This window comes from Panulirus ornatus, chromosome 9, assembly GCF_036320965.1.
Source record: "Panulirus ornatus isolate Po-2019 chromosome 9, ASM3632096v1, whole genome shotgun sequence".
NCBI lineage: Eukaryota > Metazoa > Arthropoda > Malacostraca > Decapoda > Palinuridae > Panulirus > Panulirus ornatus.
In genome coordinates this window covers 4,963,815-4,985,191 of record NC_092232.1, presented here as the reverse complement: position 1 = coordinate 4,985,191, position 21,377 = coordinate 4,963,815, and the positions used below count along the sequence as shown (strand labels likewise).

General features: G+C 45.4%; 1 protein-coding gene across 1 annotated transcript in view; it reads left to right on the top strand.

The window, feature by feature from the left end:
• The first annotated feature begins 14,581 nt into the window (after positions 1-14,581).
• LOC139750177 (uncharacterized) overlaps positions 14,582-21,377 on the top strand; it is a 20,001-nt gene continuing 13,205 nt past the window's right edge. Inside the window, exon 1 of the mRNA XM_071664563.1 lies at positions 14,582-15,556. Within this exon, the coding sequence (XP_071520664.1) occupies positions 14,597-15,556 (960 nt within the window). The 5' untranslated portion in view covers positions 14,582-14,596. The remainder of the gene's footprint in view (positions 15,557-21,377) is intronic.

Genomic DNA, 21,377 nt, shown 5'->3' with positions numbered 1-21,377 from the left:
CTGTCTAACAAAAGAAAAAGAAAATAACAGTTTTTCCGCCTTTTGAATTTACTTATTCTCAATTTCAAAGTCGTTTTAGTTCAATGCATCTGCGGCAATGGTTGCAGCGTATATGGAGAAAGAGGAATATGAAAATATTAGTTTCTTATGTTCAGGTAAATATGGCAGCTGTTTGCAGATTTACAGACATAAGAATAGGGAACAACACTCGCCAAGTGCTGATACAAGACGCGAATCGAGGGATTTGAGATAAGAAACGGTATGCTCTTATAAGTTAGTATCCGCAGAAACTGTAGCTTCTTACATTTTCTGCCATGAATTATGAGAGAATTGAGTTGGCATTGGCTGGTTCTTTGCGTGCTCAGACCCGAGCAGAAACGACAGTGGTGAGTGCTAAATGATATAGAGATCAGCGAGTGCAAACAAGTATCAAATGCGTACTCTGTGGTCTATATCTATTAGATTTTTTTTTTTTTTTTGCGTTTTTAGTAAGGCATGAGAAGCTTGCATATCATTAAGCCTATGATTTGAGCAATGTTCACTTTCATGTTTTATTAGCAATGAAACTATAGGAAAGGTAAACGACTTCCCTGAAGGCGTTTTAGTTGTTTGGGTAACTGGGATTATAGGGTTCCTGGGTCATTAAGGCGTCTAAAATAATCATAAGGTCATACATGTTCCCAATGCTTGCATGGTCCTTTTTTCACTAAATTCTGGTTATTTTTTATACTATTATTGATGCAGTGAAAATGCAGGAACTGTGTGTAAAACTTATGGAGAAGGTCAGTTCATCTTCACTTTACTTGATTACCTTGAATATGCGAGATAATTCTACATTATTTTTAGCATTTCGAACTGTGTTGTGATGGCTATACTCGAATCTTTTTTTGTTTCTTTACCTCGGAGAATTTCATACAAGTTCTTTTCTATATCTTAAAACACTTTATACTGTCATGACCCTTTAGAGAGAGAGGATGTTTATTCTAGATGAGATTTGCGTTATAAAGACTTTGCCCTACGTGTCGCAATTCCCAGTAGATCTTTTGTACCCAAGTGTGAGATGACATCATATGTATATATGTTCAAGTGTAGCGCCTGGTTACCACGAGCGCTGCCCCTGTTTACTTCCTCTAGAACGTGCTGGGGAAAAGGGATGTTGGGGAGGAAGAGTATTGTGATAGTCCTGTGATAACGCACGTTTGTCCATGTAACAGACTAGTTCTGTGACCGAAGAAACTATTGCTATTATTAGTTATTATGCATGATAGTCACGGTTCTGCTGACGGAAGTATTTTAAGAGTGCACTCCAACAGTAAATCACCTACTCTTGCTAGCGGTAAGACTGGCGTTACAGTGACCTGTTCAGTTCACTATCACAGGAAATGACAGACATTTTACCTGTCGCATTTATGAGGGTGATGATCGTTCCTTCCCCTTCCGACAAGTGATGAACGGCACCAAGGTCGAGTGTTAGGAACGTGCCGCAGAGGGAGGAGTCACCTCCAGCCAAGTTGTCTCGTGGTTAAACCAAGACACTGGCTGATCGTAGCAGATTCCCTGGAAATACTATTTGACTCGAGGACTATAAGCGGCCATCTGCTGCTTGTTAAGTTTTCTTGACTGAATTCGTGCGTAAATTTATGGGTACTCTCCTGATCCCACACGTTAACACTTAGTTCTCTCTGAACAGTAGTTTCTTTTGGTAAGATCATGGTTATGATATGTCAGTGTGTTCTGAAGTATTTGCTGCTCAGAAAGATCCTCAGGAATTATATCGTGATGATAGTGTTGTTGGACTTGAGTACTTATAGTTTAGCGCCTGCATTTTCCAGATGGTTGAGTTTGTCGGTTGTGGTCGTAATTTACTCTGTGCTGAACTGTAATTAGAAGGGCGTGCGACGGGTGAAGGCTGCATAAACTTACACAAAGAAGAACCTGAATCAGGACAAATTATAAATTCTAAGGGAAGAAGACTGTCATAAACATTCAAAAACCACTTATCCCTGAATTATGATGCTCAAGTGGATTTGTAGCAAATTACATGCGAGTTATTATTCAACCTCAAGACCTACCTCTTCTTCAGAAGGGTCTCCCACAGCTTCACGGCTGCGATGCAGTCGGTAGCAGGGAATGGATTGGCTTCTCTTGGGTTGAAAAGTTAGTTGACGAGATTATACTCCGATGCTACAACCTCGCCCAATGTGGTGTCACTCTCGGGACGTAACCACATGCAGGCAGAGTCCAGTAACGCTTGTAGCTGTAAAAACAAAACTCGTACAGAGAACAAGTCGAGTATGGTATTGTTTCCAAGGGGCATAAATCCAGTCAACCTACAGCCTCATTGTTTTTTTTTTTTCCCCAGTTTTCAGATGCAGTATGGGGAGGGAATTAATCCAAAACTGCATAGGAATATATTGTTATAATCTTCAACCTTTTGTTTCTCTGCATCATATACACCTCCCTCCCGCAGCCATGGCTGAAAGTTGTCTGCAGTTGTGAACACACACACACACACTACACCCACCAACACACTTCCGGGTGCCGGGGACACAACACCATTTCATACATGTGAAGGGATACGACTAGACCGGCCCCTCACACAGACCGAGGTAACCAGTTACCTCCATAACGAAATTAGAAACCAAGGAAGAGAATGAAAGTAAGTGTGAAGAAACAGAGGAAGGTATGAATAAGAAGAAACAACAGACGATAAATGGTGGTAGGAGGACGGTACCGTGTGGATGTTGAAGAGCCACTAGTAAGCGAGGCTGTAATGTGGGTTCAGAGGCACGACCCATCACCATCAGTAGCAGAAGGAGGAGGAGGAGGGAAGGACAGCCCCATAACCTCTCCTACGGGAGTCCTTCTACCCCAGCGGAACTAAGACAACGTAATAATGTGCCAAATTGGGTTATCGGCAGCACCACCGCCTGGGCTGGGCGGGTACTCAGTAGTCTTGTGACCTGCATGGTGCACACGACCTCCATGCTCCTAACCCCCCCCCCCCCCCCAGCCAGGGATACCCCGCCCACGGACTCCTCCTGAGGTCCGTCATAGAGGGAGTCAAGACACCGTCGAACTCACGTACATGACGCTTCACGGATCGCATTACCAACCGATGGTAACATCACGATGTTCCTGTCGGTGGTTGGCGAAGTAACGAAGCTCTGGGTTGGCGTGACGTCTTATGGGGTTGGTATCTCTTGTACCGGAAGCTGCCGGTACACAGTGAGGCCACTGTGTCCCAGAGACTTCTACTGTACCACCACGGCTCACCAGCACCACCACGGCTCACCAGCACCACCATGGCTCACCAGCACAACCACTGCTCACCGCAACCACCACCACGTCTCACCGTCACCACCACGGCTCACCAGCACCACCATGGCTCACCAGCACAACCACTGCTCACCGCAACCACCACCACGTCTCACCGTCACCACCACGGCTCACCAGCACCACCAGGGTTCACCAACATTACCATGCTGACCACCAGGACTCGCCACCACAGCTCAGGGCTACATCCAGTACTCGCATATGCCACATGTTAAGTCATGGCCAGAGTTCAGGTTTGTCATGAAATGTGTATCCCGAGCTGTCATGACGCCTGACACACTGTCATGCAGGGTCGACAGAGTGTCAACCATACAATTGGTCTACAGTTCTGGCATTGGAAGTGTCATAAAAAGCCTGGCAAATAAACTGGCATGAAACCTGGTACGGGGACTGTCATACTCTGACAAACAGGCTGTCAGAAAGCCTGGCAAGGTCTGTCACAGGGGAAACTCCGTAGGTTGTGTCACAGACCATCTCTGGGACACTGGTGGGCGAACTGTTGTACCTCATGACCAGGGAGATGTCTCAAAGCCTGTCATACAACCCCGTCTGTCATGCAGCTTGTCACAGAAAGTTGTGGTGGGACGGTATCTAGTGTGTGTGTGTGTGTGTGTGTGTGTGTGGGGCTAACAGGATCTGAGCATGTGGACGCACCTGTCAAAAAGCTTGACCCCATTCTCTGACGGGTTCCCGTCACAGGTCACCACCTCCTGTCATGGTGGTATGGACAGGATGTGTGTGTGTGTGTGTGTGTGTGTGTGTGTGTGTGTGTGTGTATGTGTGTGTTACAAACTAGGTCCTCACACGAGGCAAGATGTGGCGCCTCGCACCTGGGGAACCTCTTTCGAAGGAGTGGTAAGGTTGATTGAGGGGCCAGCCGGCCAACCATGCCCCTGGAGAAGCCACAACGCCCTCTCATTCTCCTCCGAACTAACCTTCCGAACACCACATGTGGGACTTCATGACAACACGCCATGAACCTTGGCTCGATCGCGTCGAAGCCAGGACTTCGTCAGCCTAGTCGAACATCGAGGAAGGCCATATGCAGCGGAGGAGACCCCTTCAGGTCGCTGGCCGGTACAAACCCCGCCTCCTGCCACCAAAATCCTGCCCCTGACCAGAATGTCTGCCTCATCCCCGGGGCTTCAAACCTCAATGGAACTCACGAGCTTCATGTGTCGCCCCTGTGTGAACCTCTGCACCCCAGTGTCAGCCTTACACGGACTGCAATATCTTAGCAAGATTCCGAGTCACTACACGACCTGTGACAAGAAGATCTCCAGGATTATCGTCCCTAAGTGTCTGTGGGAGGAGTTTATTGTGTTGGAGCAAGTTAATGCCCCGAATCCAGCGTGTCAGTCATCAGGATTCACAGCAGTGGTGTTGGGTATCACCTTGTATTATTATTTCCTCCTTTTATACATTATTATTTTATTTTACGGGACTTTTTTGGCGTTCAAGGATTAGGTGTGTGTGTGTGTGTGTGTGTGTGTGTGTGTGTGTGTGTGTGTGTGTGTGGCGTATCATTATACTCATGGCGTCCCGTCTCCCAGCCTCTCTTTTTATAATGATAAAAGTTTTTGATTATTCTGGTGCTCTCTGCACTCACTCACCACGTCCACACGGAGACTGTGCCGTTCGTGCACTGCTCAGTCATTATGGAAGTATATCCTCACATCTCATCTAAACCCCCGTCTTGCTTAGCTTCTCTTGTGTGTACCAGGTGATCGGCTCCACTCTGTCTCCACCTAGTCCACATGGATGTTGTCAAATTAATGGATGAACTTGAATATACTGACATCTTGTCTGCCACTTCCCTTCAACGCAGAGTTAATGGTCGCTTTCCCTAACATCAGGTACGATTTCCGTTGCTCTCCTCTATACCTTCTCTACAAGATCAACACGAATCGTCTAGCGTGGCGACCAAGCTGGTGATGCATACTCTTCCCCAGCAACTTACGTTCTTGAACGCATTTTCGAGACTGACCAGCGTCGGATTTACCTTCTTAACATGTATCCTAATGTGTGTTTTTTTCGGTGACAGGCTGGCGCGCCTGCGTTAATCCAGTAGTTCATCTCAAGCGTAGGTTCCTGTCGTGTGTTTCCTGTATAATGGTTGTCGGATCTTGGCTTGATTGTGTCGCATTTTCATCACCTTGCAATTGGTTAGGATGAACTTCATCCAAACAGCACTGGCCCAGCGCTTATAGAGTCTCTCTGTTGTGGGTTGTCGCAGTCCTGAACGCTCACTCACTCTCTCATAATTCTAAGCATCATCTGCTGGGGTAATCTGGTCCGGTGTGTCATATCTAGATCGAGGCTGTCCTCTGGAACCTCCAGACGGCTCCTGCGTAAATTCCTTTCAAACAGCAGAGCTGAAAAGCCTCCAAAAGCATAACTTGCCATGAACTGAATGAGTTTGTAAGGAGACAATATAATCAGCAATGCGGGTCGAAGGAAGCGACGCAGGCGAGAGACGTGAGGGGGAATTAAATTGCTGGCAGAAGGCAAACAGGACGAATGGCCTGGGAGACTTAACAAAGAAATAATTTCTTATCAATTTTTTCCCCCCGGAGCGGATGAAGTGGCCAGCGTACGTGTTGACTTGTCCTCCCGACATGCAAGGCTGTGTTACGAGTGTCCGCTCACCTTGAACCCACCAGCGACCTTGACTGCTGGATCCTGAAAGTCATCCCCCGGCCCACAACACGATCAGATCCTCCAACCAGACAAAAGACTTAATACCTTGTCTCTCCAGCGAGAATCTACACCTCGTATTAAAATGAACCCACAAGACGACCTCGACGAGGGGGAAAAATGAAACGGAAATCCTCGAATCAGTGTGGAATTGTGTTGCTTGTGTGTTTGATGGCTTCCCAGCTTCGTCCAGGAAACTGCAATTCGTGTAATTCCTACGCGTCCAATATGTCTCGCTCCGCTACAGTGGTATTAACGAAAGAGAACTGAACGAGTGGGAAAAATGTTTCATGTAATATATATATATATATATAAACTGGTTTAGATAAAAGATGTAACAAGAACTTGACATAGTTTATGTGCTTGTTAAGAAGATGAAATCTAGTTTCTTACGTATACAAATAATGTGCATTTTCTTTCCACTGTAAATATGTTATGTAGTTCTGACGCTGATAATGCTGGTGGGGAGGGAGACTCGCTCCACCTGCCGGAGGCGCTACAGTAGGAGCAAGACGACGAGGATAATAATGAAGGAGGGATTTGATGACGTCCACCACCAGCCTCACTATCAACTACAACCAGTACTAATTACCACAGGAAACACCATCGCATCACACAGCACCAGCAGCATCACCACCACAATCCAACACTACCACTACCTCACGCACCACCACAATCCATCATCACAAACCACAGCTACCAGTATCACCATCAACCACCAGTATCACCACCACCCATCCCTGCTACCACTATAACCATCCCTACAATCGTCGTCGTCATCACTAACACCTACAGTGAAAGGAACAAAAGAGCAGAGGAGATAGGTTAAGGAAAAACAGTCTTGCGTCTCATCTTTGTGAAGGAAGAGAAACGAAAAGATGAGGAACTTTTCGCTTTGAATCTGGCAAAATTTAGAATGAGTAGGATGTAAAATCACTTTGTAAATCAGACTGAAAAGTAAACTAGTACAGAGAGGCGACAGATATGGGCTCACCATGCTAAGCACAAGAATAATTCATTCTGCGAGATGACTTAGTCTTCGACACAGATCCGTGTTCTGAAACGCGTCACAGAGGAACCTCAAGCATCAGTGAACTCGAAAATGTGATTAGATTATTACATTTCTGCATCCTAACACTACCCATGTACAGTACCAAACACCTGCGGTAAACACCACCATCAGTAGTACACATCATCACCTATCAACGTCTACCACCAACCATCATCAGACTATCACCATCACCACCATTATCAGACAACCGCAGTCCAATACAAACATCCCCGTCAGCTAATCCCATCACAACAACCACCCCTAACAACCCCTACCACCGCCACGAACCCCCCTAGAGTAACCTTCAACTCAAACAATGGAGCCTCTGCCTCACCCAGGAGTGAGGGTGGGAAAGCATCATCTCCTCCCTCGCAATCAGCACCCGAGCCCCTCCCTCCCTCACCTGTCGTGCTCACCGGCCAACCTCCCGTGGTCCCATCTGCTGTTTCTACAAAGGAAGAAAATAAACGAGTAAGATAGTGGCCATAATTTGGAGATTTCGTAAATCTAAGTAACTATTAAGGTCTGGTAGACATAGATATTCAAAGCAACTGTACATTCATTTGATAGTGTCAGGTAGATAAATCCTGAGTTTATTGAGAGACTAACTTTCAACGACTGTGTCTGACGATGAGATGGCCAAGGATGAGGCCTCCCTCATACCCGAAGACGACGACGAAGACGGGGGACCCGGAGTGGAAATTTACATTGACTGAGACGTCCCCAAATCCTACTTCAAGCTCCGAGACTCCAGTCGATGCCATCAAACCGTAGATCGTGCATTTCAACCCCACTCCACGTTCACCGTCTTTATTCCAAGCTCTCAGCCTCTCTCTGGGTCACTGACCCCATCCCATGCTCTTTAACCTGACTCTGTGAACAATCTCTTTCTATGTCCCGCGGTCCTGTTTCATGCTTCCTGGTCCTACTTCGTGCTCCCAGTTCCTTTTACCATCCTTGGAACAACTCCACACTCATCTCCATGCTCCCCAGCCACACTCCACGACCTTATACCATGCTTCTCAGCCTCTCTACATACTCCCTGATCCCATTCTATGTTCCTCAGCCTCCTCCCAAGCTTCCTGACTCCAATCCATGTTCGCTAACTCCACTCCACGTCCCTCCTACGTAGCTTCAAACCACCTGGCTCCTCCACTCCATGTTCGCCCATCCCACTCCATGCCCCTCGACTATCTTTACCTTCCCCGGCCCCAACTTCATAAAAACAGTAACACTACATCATCATCAAATTTTAACTCCTGTCATAATCATAGACCAGGCCGTGCGATCCCTTCAGCAGGCGGTTCACCAGACTCCGTGGAGGTAACAGCATTACATAACAAGGCCAGTACGTGCGACGTTAAGGATGTGGCGGGGCTCCTCAGGTCCTGATCTCAACGCCCAAGCCAAGCAACACATGGGTGTACAGTACTAAGGCATCACTGAGAACGCCAGGCTAATAGAACATATTGAAAATAAACACAACGTGACCTGGTAATGAAGAGAGCGTCAGCATATATCGTACTTCACTGAATTTCTTATCGCCTCTCGATAGGCCAGAGGTGCAAAAAAGTTTCATTATCAGTTATTATTATCATTATCATCAATTATTGTTATTTGGATGATCTTTGAGATCCGCTATTTGTTTCAAATTACACAATGGTTCCTTTGGTGCTGATACTGTCAAGTGACAAGCAAAAATGGTTACACAAAATACATCATTTTTCTCCATAGATTTTGGTGAACTGGTCTTCCGGTTTACTATATTCATGACGGTAATTCAATATTCTAATCTATTCCTTAGCCTAAGTTAACAAAACTTTCCTGCGAAAGATGTCAGCGTGGAGGCTGGAGGTTCGTGGACTGACCTTGCCGGGTACTTGAGAGTGACGCTGAGACCGCGGTGGGGCGGGCGTGTTCCCACGGCGGAGGTGGCGAGGGGTCACAGCCAAGGGGCCGGGAGCAGCTTCGCGGAGGATGGCGGTACACAGGCCCCTGCGGCCGCTCATTGCCGGAGGGTCCGACTGTCCGTCGCCTCTCTGTGGCTCCCATGCCCACCTCACAATACACAACACTGGTATTACTGGCAAATGACGCAGTGGCCTGACACTGCCGGGGATTGTTGTCTCCGTGGTGGCACCTCACGATCTCCAAAGAAGAAAATGAGCAGCGTCAGTGAGTACTGATTACTGAGTCGTCAGCACAGTCCTGGTAGCGGACATGCCGATGGTACGGCAGAGCCCGCGGCCGCGCAGACGCATTGGCTGCGGCTATCACAGGTACCCCCAACTAGCAGGTCACCAACTGTGGAGTCGTCTGGAAACACAAACTTTCAACATTTTGTTCCATCCAATGCCAGAGAGTGACGGAAATATGACTATTTAAAAAGATCCTTCGTGGATTACAGACCATCGCTTCATGGGTATGATTAACTGTATAAATGAGAGGCTGTGTCTACAGAAACTAATCATATGGATACGAATTTCTGGTGAATGCCCACCTGAAAGATGAAAAAAGACGATCTGAATGGCTGTCTATTATTACTTCTTTTTTTCTTGCAAGTTCTTTGTGTCATCGTCTTAAACCCAGCAGATGTGTCTTGCAAAATTTGACGCTGTAATTTTCCACCGCAGTTTAGTCTCCATTGTGGTGTACACTACTTTGTATATTCACATTTTCAGAGAAAATTATGAATTTCCTACGTATTGTAACAATATATATATATATATATTTTTTTTTTTTTCAAACTATTCGCCATTTCCCGCGTTAGCGAGGTAGCGTTAAGAACAGAGGACTGGGCCTTTGAGGGAATATCCTCACCTGGCCCCCTTCTCTGTTCCTTCTTTTGGAAAATTAAAAAAAAAAATGATGAGAGAGGAGGATTTCCAGCCCCCCGCTCCCTCCCCTTTTAGTCGCCTTCTACGACACGCAGAGAACACGTGGGAAGTATTCTTTCTCCCCTATCCCCTATATATCAACAATATATATATATATATATATATATATATATATATATATATATATATATATATATATATATATATATATATATATATATATGTGTGTGTGTGTGTGTGTGTGTGTGTGTGTGTTCATGCTAAAACATCCGTGGCCCTGCAGGAGAGCGGCAAAATTAGACCAGACAGTGAGAAGCAAGGTCTTTCTTTGGGCAGCAAGAAATAAATTATTACTCCACGAGAAGAAGGCGCCAACTCACGTTGGCATATTTGGCGCGGTTTACAGCGGTATTCTAGAGAGCAAAACGCGTCTGTCGTGTTTACGTCTTACTTCAGCTGTAGACAGCACGAGAACTTGCTGAAGGACGTACGAGGGTAGTGTGAACATTAATAATCTGTAGCGGGATAAGGAGAAACGCCGCCGGAGGCACGACCAGGCTGCTGCCAGTACTGCTCTTTGTGTGGTGGGTTGGCAGGATCGGCAGCAGGTTGGTGAGGTCGCTCACACGTGAGGTCTTGATTGTTGGTCCTTCATACCAGCTGGCAGGGGACGACTCTGGGAGCAGAGTGCCACGGACAATAGAAACAAGTAAAAATTCTGTAGATAAAATGTTAGGAATACAAATACAAAGGAATTCGAACATCAACAGACCAATGGATCCTGAGTAGGCTGTTTGTGATAGTGGAAGAGATTCGAAACTCATTGATTGATGTGATAAGAGAAAGACATATTCTAAATAAAACAAAACGAAAACTTTACATGTAAGGAGGCACAAATAATGTCAGCGGAGAATGTGAAGCGAAATATTAATCGTCTATTCATATTTGGTGAAAAGATGCACAGGTGTGGACTAGCTTGATGGAATACGGTACAACCAACAGTTAGTTACATCTAAGCTTGATTCAGTGACTGCATGTGGACTTGGTGAGAGGATCAGGATGAGGGTGAGTGGAGGAACATCATCCAACCAACCCTGACTACCTGACGTTACATATGTGTATACCTGAATAACGTTTTACCTTCTTCCGCCACAAGTCTATAGCTTGTCTTACTCTACGTTCGTCTCGCAGCAGCCCTGTGTTTCCCCCATAACCCTAACTTATCCATCCCTGTACTCTAACCTAATAAACCGTATCCTGCTTTTTCCCTACCACGTACAGCGCTTCTCTACGTTACTTGCCATGCCCCCCTCCCTTGCCATCCTCCTCAACGTGTATGTGTGTGTGTGTGTGAGACCTTGGGCTGGGAATCTTCCCTCCACAGTAACTTGCCACTAGTACTTGAGAGTCATAGGTCGCGCCACCTCCCACCCCACCCACTTGCCTCTCCCGGTAAGGCAGTGTTTACGAGATGTTGCACCACCGCTCCCAGGATGAGCATAGGCTGCACGCCAAACCAGCCGCTCTGAGCGACAATGGGAAACTAAACGCTGCATATATGTGAATACTCGTCTATGGTTTTAGATATTTGTATGTATATTAGAAGATATTCGTTTCCACTTCTAACCGCTGGACTGTAGCCACACTTGGTACAAGAGCTTTCTTTAAAAGAGGATGACCCTTCTAAGGTCTGTGGTGGCCTGGTCAATAGTGGGAGGAACTCTGGGAACTGCGAGTTTTGTACCTGTGAGCAGACGGCGTACTCTCTCACCTCCAGTTTTACTGGACGGACTGCACGCATATGTTCGGGCCCACCAAGAAAGCTGGGAAACTAGGGCGAATTCCTCGTGGCCTGAAAGAGGAGAGATGAAACTCAAATATAGTGAACAAACAACTTAGTATATTAGAGGTAAACAAATCTTATTGAAATGATCATTTTCTGTTCAGTTTTTCCTTCACGTAGCTCCCTTCGCTCCCCAAGAGTCAGTAAAAACCCTTTATATATAGTAAAACAGCTGCTCATGAGAAAATAATTACGGCATCTATGCGACATCCTCAGCTTTTGGAAAGCAGACTTTGTGATGTTGATTATGTTGGAGTTTCCAGAATAAAGTGAAGGATATGGTTATGCCCAATATGTTTATACGTTATCACAGGTTTTGAACTGTGGTGTTGTGAAACTGATCAGAGCTAAACGAGTGACTCCTAGAAGGAGGAAAGGGGAAATTTTTCTTGAATATCATCGACTTTACGTAGGTTACAGCTTTCACATTCTGAGACGTTGCACAGGTCCGAACTGAGAGAGAGGAATTATGTTCGGTGCGAGAAAGAGAACAAACATTAGAAGGAGTACAGGGACGTTGGTTGCATGTGTGTAAAGTGGAGTGATCAGCATGAGAGAGAGAGAGAGAGAGAGAGAGAGAGAGAGAGAGAGAGAGAGAGAGAGAGAGAGAGAGAGAGAGAGAGAGAGAGAGAGAGAGGAGGGTTAAAATTTCAAGAGAAATCATTTATAGGGACAAGGAAGAGGGTACACTAAAGGATAGGAGTCTGAGGGACAATACCGTTGTTAGGATGGGGGGAAGGGGAGTGATGCTTCATTAGCCACTACTGCAATGGAATGGCCAGAGAGTACGATGTGTTATTAAGGAAGAGAGATAAGCAGAAAGAAACAAGGAGAAAAGTTTAGAAAGCAAAGACTTGGGCCACACTTTGGTAAATGCTTTGGGGATGTTCATGGATACGACTAGATTTCACCAAAATCTCTTGGGAAAGTAGAACCAGAGATGAGGCATACATGAAAGATCATCAGTAAACCTAATATTGCGAAATCCATACTGGTGATCAAAGAGAAGGGAACTGGATTCTAAATGTTTGAGAAAGTGAGCTTTAAGGAGAGTTTTAAGGACAGAGATGGGCTGCTTAGGGAGAGGAGAGGAAGGGTGTGAGGGGAGGGCACAGGGTTAGGCTTGAGTGGACCCGAAGCATGTGTTCCTGACATGGATTGCGAGATGTGAGGACAGGTGTTGTGAGGCGAGGTGTATGACGACAGTACGCACGTTCTCGCTAGACTCACGAGTCATCCTGTGCTGGAAAGACCTTGGCAAGGCAGCTCTGCTAACAACACCACCACCCATAAAAACATCGTAATTTCATACATTGTTATGTTAATGTACAGTGGCTCAGCTCTGAATAGTAACTGTTTAGGGAGAGGACATAAATTCCAATACCAGGAATGGTTCATGACGTCAAAAACCGTGTATGTTCAAGAATTACGCCCGACCAAAGGCTGTAAACGCACGGTAAGGATTAGTTTAGGACATACAGAAGTCCAAGCTGTGACGGACCCACGTAAGAGATGGATTTACTTCCCTCTCCAGTCAATAAGTGATCCTTTAACAATTATCTTTTTCATATTTTTAGTTTTGTAAATAATTTCGAAAGTGGCAGAAGGCGTGAAGGAGGAACTTAGTCTAAATTTGCAACCGGGAAGGCTGTCTACACGGCTCCACTGCCGACGAATTAACAATGAGCACCTAAAGAGGCGCTACAAACTGGTGGAAAATCGATCCTGTGGCATCGAGACACTCGAGAAACTTGCCTTGGTGGACGACCATGGATGAACAAGAACTGTCCTGTTCGGTCGTGTTCATGTGACAGCCCCCACCCGCGCACAGGACATCCTGACGAAGAACGCGTTCAGTCAGCGGGCAGATTGCACCATGGGATCCATCCCTCTGCTAGGATCAACAGTCACTTTGGCTGGGGTTCTCGGAATGATCAGACTGGATTGGGATAACATGAGAGGACTTGATCCCTAATTATGATCTCATTCGAATGGCGAGGGTTTGTTTGTGACGAGAACTGACGTGTGTTCCTGTTCTAATGGGTCATTGATTGAAAACATATTTTGATTTACAGAGTAAAGACCGAATGCATGAAATACAATCCGTACGTCTGTCTGTCTTTCATGCGACCCGTCGAGGTGCCATATATGGGGTTTTACCATGTATTCATAATTGTTACATAAGGTTATAGCCTTGTATTAGGTAAAGGACTGATAGAAACACTAAGAAAAAAAACTTTACCCTTAGAAACTGCAGAATAAATTTATAAATGTATTATGATACAAATTAATGTTCATAAGGTTAAGTAAGCATTGATAATGCCATGGGACTTGTAAACAGCTATTATTATAAGGAATCATACATTCTAGAACGTCGAGGATTACGTGTTATCAGAGTCCAAGGCTTAGTTTTAACGCGATCGTCAAAAGGTACATACATGATACACGAGTTCAACGCTTAATTTCAAAATCAGACGAAGGTTACGTTAGGTCTAACGTAAAATCTGTCAAGGATTGTGCTATAATAATATGTAAAATTAAGGACGGTGGTGAGTGTGTGGGCGGATTGTCAATTGTAACTTGTAACAAGAATGGCCTGAAACACTGGATGTTAACGGAGCCCACACTCATATCTGATGGCAGGTAAGTAAACGCCGTAATCGTTCAAACATTCCTTCCTGGAAAACTCATGCATTCTTGAAAAGGCGCGTCGGATTAATCAATCATCACCAATAAAAGTTTCCACTGGATCACTATTTCTCATGGGACAGCATTGTTATCTATGAAACATATGTTGTGTCTTCCCTGGTCGAGGGTCCTGGCCGATCCAACATGGATTTCCCACATCCCGAGGAATTATATTTACACGGGGGCCGTCATCACGGCGTTCCCGCCAAGGCCGCGGGGGCGAGGATGGTGGACCGCGGCTGGGGCCGGGTGGCGGGCGGAGCTGCCCACCAGTGTCGCGTCGCCATCATGAGCGTTAGGATGCCTTTCGTCTTGCTCCTTTTGGCCCAAGTCGCCGTGTACGTCTTGGGAGACCCACTGGCCCCGTTGGAGTTCCCCAGACACGACGGCGAGAAGCCCGTGACTCAAAGCCAAGACCAGTCGTACATCATTGGTGAAGCTATTGCCAGTGAGTTTAATCGGCATGTGCCAGCACTCAGTAACAACTTGCGCGGGGAGTTAAGCATCATGCGTAATGATATCACTCAGCAGTTCGACTCGCTTAAGCATTACATGGACGATAAATTGGACAGGATGCAGAGAGATGCACCGAGCAACGACAACGATGAAGAGGATCCAGGGCTCGGGGAAATCAGCGCTGCCCATACACCCGCCGCCACCATTCGGCATAATCTAGCCATGGCTGAGCTGCGACGCCTAGGCGCTGATCTCACCAGGGCCATGGACATGGCAGTGTCTAAGCTGAGAGAGGAATTTCGCTCTTCCCTAGTCCAACTGAAGGAGCAGGTCCAGAACTCCTCCGATAACCTCGCTGAAAGACTGGAGGAGGAGTTCACGGCAAAGTCGGAGGAGAGCACCACTATGTTGAAGAAGGTGTTCTTCCTCACCCGTAACCAGATGGCGTTAGTCCAGTCGCAGCTGAGTAACATCAGCTCAGTCCTGCAGGGAGAGGGTAACGTCGGACTTGGATCTTCCACCTCATCCCCCACCACCACCACCACCACCACCACAGAACTCCCTACAACAGACACCAGCACTACCACACAGTCCTACACCTCACCCACTACCTCGACAACCAGTCCCTCTACCACAACAACCACTGAGGTGAGTAACATTGTATGAGTTCCAAGGGGCTGCCCAGCTTTTCACTTTTCCTTTTCCCGTTAAGCTCGGCCTTGGCCCACAGGGTCTTGCCGCTTGAATGAATCACATTTGGCTGTCAACATGCGAAATGAATTTACATATAATGCGGATGCGATAAACCTTATGGTGGATGTTCATAACTTAGAAACTCTGATCCACTCATAGTTCTGCTTGCAGATATTAATCTAGCGAGGAAGCTTAACGTATCTTAAAAATGCAAGAGTTCTGTAAGAAATGTGACTGGTAACAGCGGTTGCTGACCCGTCTTCGACTTGCCATGTCGTGTGCTACATACGAGGCGCTCCGTGGGAGGACGGCTCAACTAGCGTTACTATTTGCTGATAACACTTGTAGATCAATACCTACACGATAGTTGTTGAAGAACATGTCTGTCCAGACCGCATATATAAGTGTGAAATGTGTTAGCATAACAGCTGTTTTTGTATTCATCATGCCGTACGACTTTCGCTAGTTAATTTCCAATGCTCTCAAATGATCCTGGCAGATGACTAAGATCAGGCAAGTTTTGTTTCCCTCCAGTAGTCACGAAGAGTGTCTTGCCTGTTCTATGACCACCACTCACAGTCTAGTATCTTAAGTTCTCAGTATGGCACTTCAGTTCCTGAACATTCCATACGCTCCTTGCTCTTATTTACAAGCATTAATCGCTTATTTTCATTTCCAACACAGATACACATCTCCCGGGGTCACCTGAGGAGCTTCACCTTCATCTCAAAACATTCCACATGACTCCACATCGTTCTGTCTTTACCTAGCATGTCTTCCACGTTTCTGGCCGGACATTTACCCAAACTTGTCAGTCGCCTGGAGAGAAAGCCATCCCATCATACGTAAGCAGGGCCGCCAATATTTTCAAATTTCATTTCCCCTCTTCCGGGCCTCCTCGCTGCCCGAGCCCTGGGGAATTTGCGTCGGTTTGCCAACCCGCTCGGTGGGCCTGTACTCAAAGGTCGAAGGGTCGTGGTCAGCGATTCGTCCTGTCGTTCTCATGGGTCGTACCGTTTTGTACTACCACTGAAATGAAGCTCTTCATAAGTCTCCGAGACTGCTATAGATTTTAAACAGGTCTTAGTTGTGTACTATAGTGCTCAGCCAACCGAAAAATTCAGAGTAAGTATATGATAAAGTGCCTTAAAAACAGATTAATACAGTAAAGCAGGGTTTCCCAAACTTTTGAATCTGTCGACCACATCACAGACTTATTAAGCCCTCATCAATCCCCCATCACACTTGTAAATTATTATTTTATTTATTTTATTATACTTTGTCGCTGTCTCCCGCGTTTGCGAGGTAGCGCAAGGAAACAGACGAAAGAAATGGCCCCCCCCCATACACATGTATATACATACATCCACACACGCAAATATACATACCTACACAGCTTTCCATGGTTTACCCATATATATATGTGTATATATATATATATATATATATATATATATATATATATATATATATATATATATATATATATATATATAGGGGATTAAGAATACTTCCCACGTATTCCCTGCGTGTCGTAGAAGGCGACTAAAAGGGGAGGGAGCGGGGGGGCTGGAAATCCTCCCCTCTCGTTTTTTTTTTAATTTTCCAAAAGAAGGAACAGAGGGGGCCAGGTGAGGATATTCCAAAAAAGGCCCAGTCCTCTGTTCTTAACGCTACCTCGCCAACGCGGGAAATGGCAAATAGTTTAAAAGAAAAGAAAGATATATATATATATATATATATATATATATATATATATATATATATATATATATATATATATATATATATACCTATGAGTCCATGGGGAAAATGAAACACGATAAGTTCCCAAGTGCACTTTCGTGTAATAATCACATCTTCAGGGGAGACACAACAAAGAAATATAAGTCAGTTGATATACATGGAAGAGACGAAGCTAGGACGCCATTTGGTAAACATAGAACATTTAATGCCCTCAAACAACAAGGATTCGAATCCCGGACCTTTTGCTTGGGAGTTGGGAACGCCTACTAGTCGGTTGTGATTGCCCCTTGTAAGAAAAAGATTTCTATTGTAATGGAAGTCATTTCTTTATTTAGAGTAATCATAGCCGAACGGTAAGCGTTCTCAACTACCTCGAAAAAGGTCTAGGGTTCGAATCCTTGCAATAGGGGATATATATATATATATATGTATATATATATATTATTTATTATTATTATACTTTGTCGCTGTCTCCCGCGTTAGCGAGGCAGCGCAAGCAAACACGAAAAAATGGCCCAACCCACCCACATAAACGCCGTTTTCCGCGTCAGCGAGGTAGCGTCAGGGAACACGAAGAAAGGCAGCATCCGTTCATATACAATCTCTGGCTGTCATGTGTAATGCACCGAAACCACAACTCCCTCTCCAAACTCAGGCCCCGCATACCTCTCCTTGATTTACCCCGGACGTTTTACTTGCCCTAGTTTAGTCCATTGACGGCACGTCGACCCCAGTATACCACACTGTTCCAGTTTACTGTATTCCGTGTATGCCTTTCACCCTCCTGCATGTTCAGCCCCCGATCCCTTAAAATCTTTTTAAGTCCATCCCTCATCTCCAGGTTGGTTTTCCGCTTCTCCTTTTCCCTTAACCTCTGACACATATATCCTCTTAGTCAATCTTTCCTCCACTCATCCTCTCCATATGTCCAAACCATTTCAGCACTGCTTCTGCTCTCTCAACCGCACTCTTCATTACCTCCACCCCCCCCCCCCCCCCTTACCCATTCATTACTTATTCGATCAAACCACCTTATATTACATATTGTCCTCAAACATTTAAATTCCAATAAATGCACTCTCCTCCGCACAGGCATTTATCTATAGTCAATGCCTTGCATACATACGGTATTGATGGGGTTACTATACCTTCAAACATACCCATGCTTGCCCTCTCAGATAAAGATCTCTTCCATACATTCTTCATCGCTCCCAGAATCGTCGCCTCTTCACTCACCCACCCACTTCCGCTTCCATATATATATATATATATATATATATATATATATATATATATATATATATATATATATATATATATATATATTCTTTTTATTCATACTATTCGCCATTTCCCGCGTTAGCAAGGTAGCGTTAAGAACAGAGGACTGGACCTTTGAGGGAATATCCTCAGCTGGCCCCCTTCTCTGTTCCTTCTTTTGGAAAATTAAAAAAAAACTGAGAGGGGAGGATTTCCAGCCCCCTGCTCCCTTCCCTTTTAGTCGCCTTCTACGACACGCAGGGAATACGTGGGAAGTATTCTTTCTCCCCTATCCCCAGGGAAAATATATATATTTTTTTTTTGCTTTGATCGCTGTCTCCCGCGTTTGCGAGGTAGCGCAAGGAAACAGACGAAAGAAATGGCCCAACCCACCCCCATACACATGTATATACATACACGTCCACACACGCAAATATACATACCTACACAGCTTTCCATGGTTTACCCCAAACGCTTCACATGCCCTGATTCAATCCACTGACAGTACGTCAACCCCGGTATACCACATCGATCCAATTCACTCTATTCCTTGCCCTCCTTTCACTCTCCTGCATGTTCAGGCCCCGATCACACAAAATCTTTTTCACTCCATCTTTCCACCTCCAATTTGGTCTCCCACTTCTCCTCGTTCCCTCCACCTCCGACACATATATCCTCTTGGTCAATCTTTCCTCACTCATTCTCTCCCTGTGCCCAAACCATTTCAAAACACCCTCTTCTGCTCTCTCAACCACGCTCTTTTTATTTCCACACATCTCTCTTACCCTTACATTACTTACTCGATCAAACCACCTCACACCACACATTGTCCTCAAAGATCTCATTTCCAGCACATCCACCCTCCTGCGCACAACTCTATCCATAGCCCACACCTCGCAACCATACAACATTGTTGGAACCACTATTCCTTCAAACATACCCATTTTTGCTTTCCGAGATAATGTTCTCGACTTCCACACATTCCAAGGCTCCCAGGATTTTCGCCCCCTCCCCCACCCTATGATCCACTTCCGCTTCCATCCGCTGCCAGATCCACTCCCAGATATCTAAAACACTTTACTTCCTCCAGTTTTTCTCCATTCAAACTTACCTCCCAATTGACTTGACCCTCAACCCTACTGTACCTAATAACCTTGCTGTTATTCACATTTACTCTTAACTTTCTTCTTTCACACACTTTACCAAACTCAGTCACCAGCTTCTGCAGTTTCTCACATGAATCAGCCACCAGCGCTGTATCATCAGCGAACAACAAGTGACTCACTTCCCAAGCTCTCTCATCCCCAACAGACTTCATACTTGCCCCTCTTTCCAAAACTCTTGCATTCACCTCTCTAACAACCCCATCCATAAACAAATTAATTAAACCCGTGGAGACATCACACACCCCTGCCGCAAACCTACATTCACTGAGAACCAATCACTTTCCTCTCTTCCTACACGTACACATGCCTTACATCCTCGATAAAAACTTTTCACTGCTTCTAACAACTTGCCTTCCACACCATATATTCTTAATACCTTCCACAGAGCATCTCTATCAACTCTATCATATGCCTTCTCCAGATCCATAAATGCTACATACAAAGCATATATATATATATATATATATATTTTTTTTATTATACTTTGTCGCCGTCTCCCGCGTTTGCGAGGTAGCGCAAGGAAACAGACGAAAGAAATGGCCCCCCCCCCCCATACACATGTATATACATACGTCCCCACACGCAAATATACATACCTACACAGCTTTCCATGGTTTACCCCAGACGCTTCACATGCCTTGATTCAATCCACTGACAGCACGTCAACCCCGGTATACCACATCGCTCCAATTCACTCTATTCCTTGCCCTCCTTTCACCCTCCTGCATGTTCAGGCCCCGATCACACAAAATCTTTTTCACTCCATCTTTCCACCTCCAATTTGGTCTCCCTCTTCTCCTTGTTCCCTCCACCTCCGACACATATATCCTCTTGGTCAATCTTTCCTCACTCATCCTCTCCATGTGCCCAAACCACTTCAAAACACCCTCTTCTGCTCTCTCAACCACGCTCTTTTTATTTCCACACATCTCTCTTACCCTTACGTTACTCACTCGATCAAACCACCTCACACCACACATTGCCCTCAAACATCTCATTTCCAGCACATCCATCCTCCTGCGCACAACTCTATCCATAGCCCACGCCTCGCAACCATACAACATTGTTGGAACCACTATTCCTTCAAACATACCCATTTTTGCTTTCCGAGATAATGTTCTCGACTTCCACACATTCTTCAAGGCCCCCAGGATTTTCGCCCCCTTCCCCACCCTATGATCCACTTCCGCTTCCATGGTTCCATCCTCTGCCAGATCCACTCCCAGATATCTAAAACACTTCACTTCCTCCAGTTTTTCTCCATTCAAACTCACCTCCCAATTGACTTGACCCTCAACCCTACTGTACCTAATAACCTTGCTCTTATTCACATACATACATATATATATATATATATATATATATATATATATATATATATATATATATATCTTTCTTTTTTTTTCGTACTATTCGCCATTTCCCGCATTAGCGAGGTAGCGCTATGAACAGAGGACTGGGCCTTAGAGGGAATATCCTCACCTGGCCCCCTTCTCTGTTCCTTCTTTTGGAAAATTAAAAAAAAAAACGAGAGGGGAGGATTTCCAGCCACCCGCTCCCTCCCCTTTTAGTCGCCTTCTACGACACGCAGGGAATACGTGGGA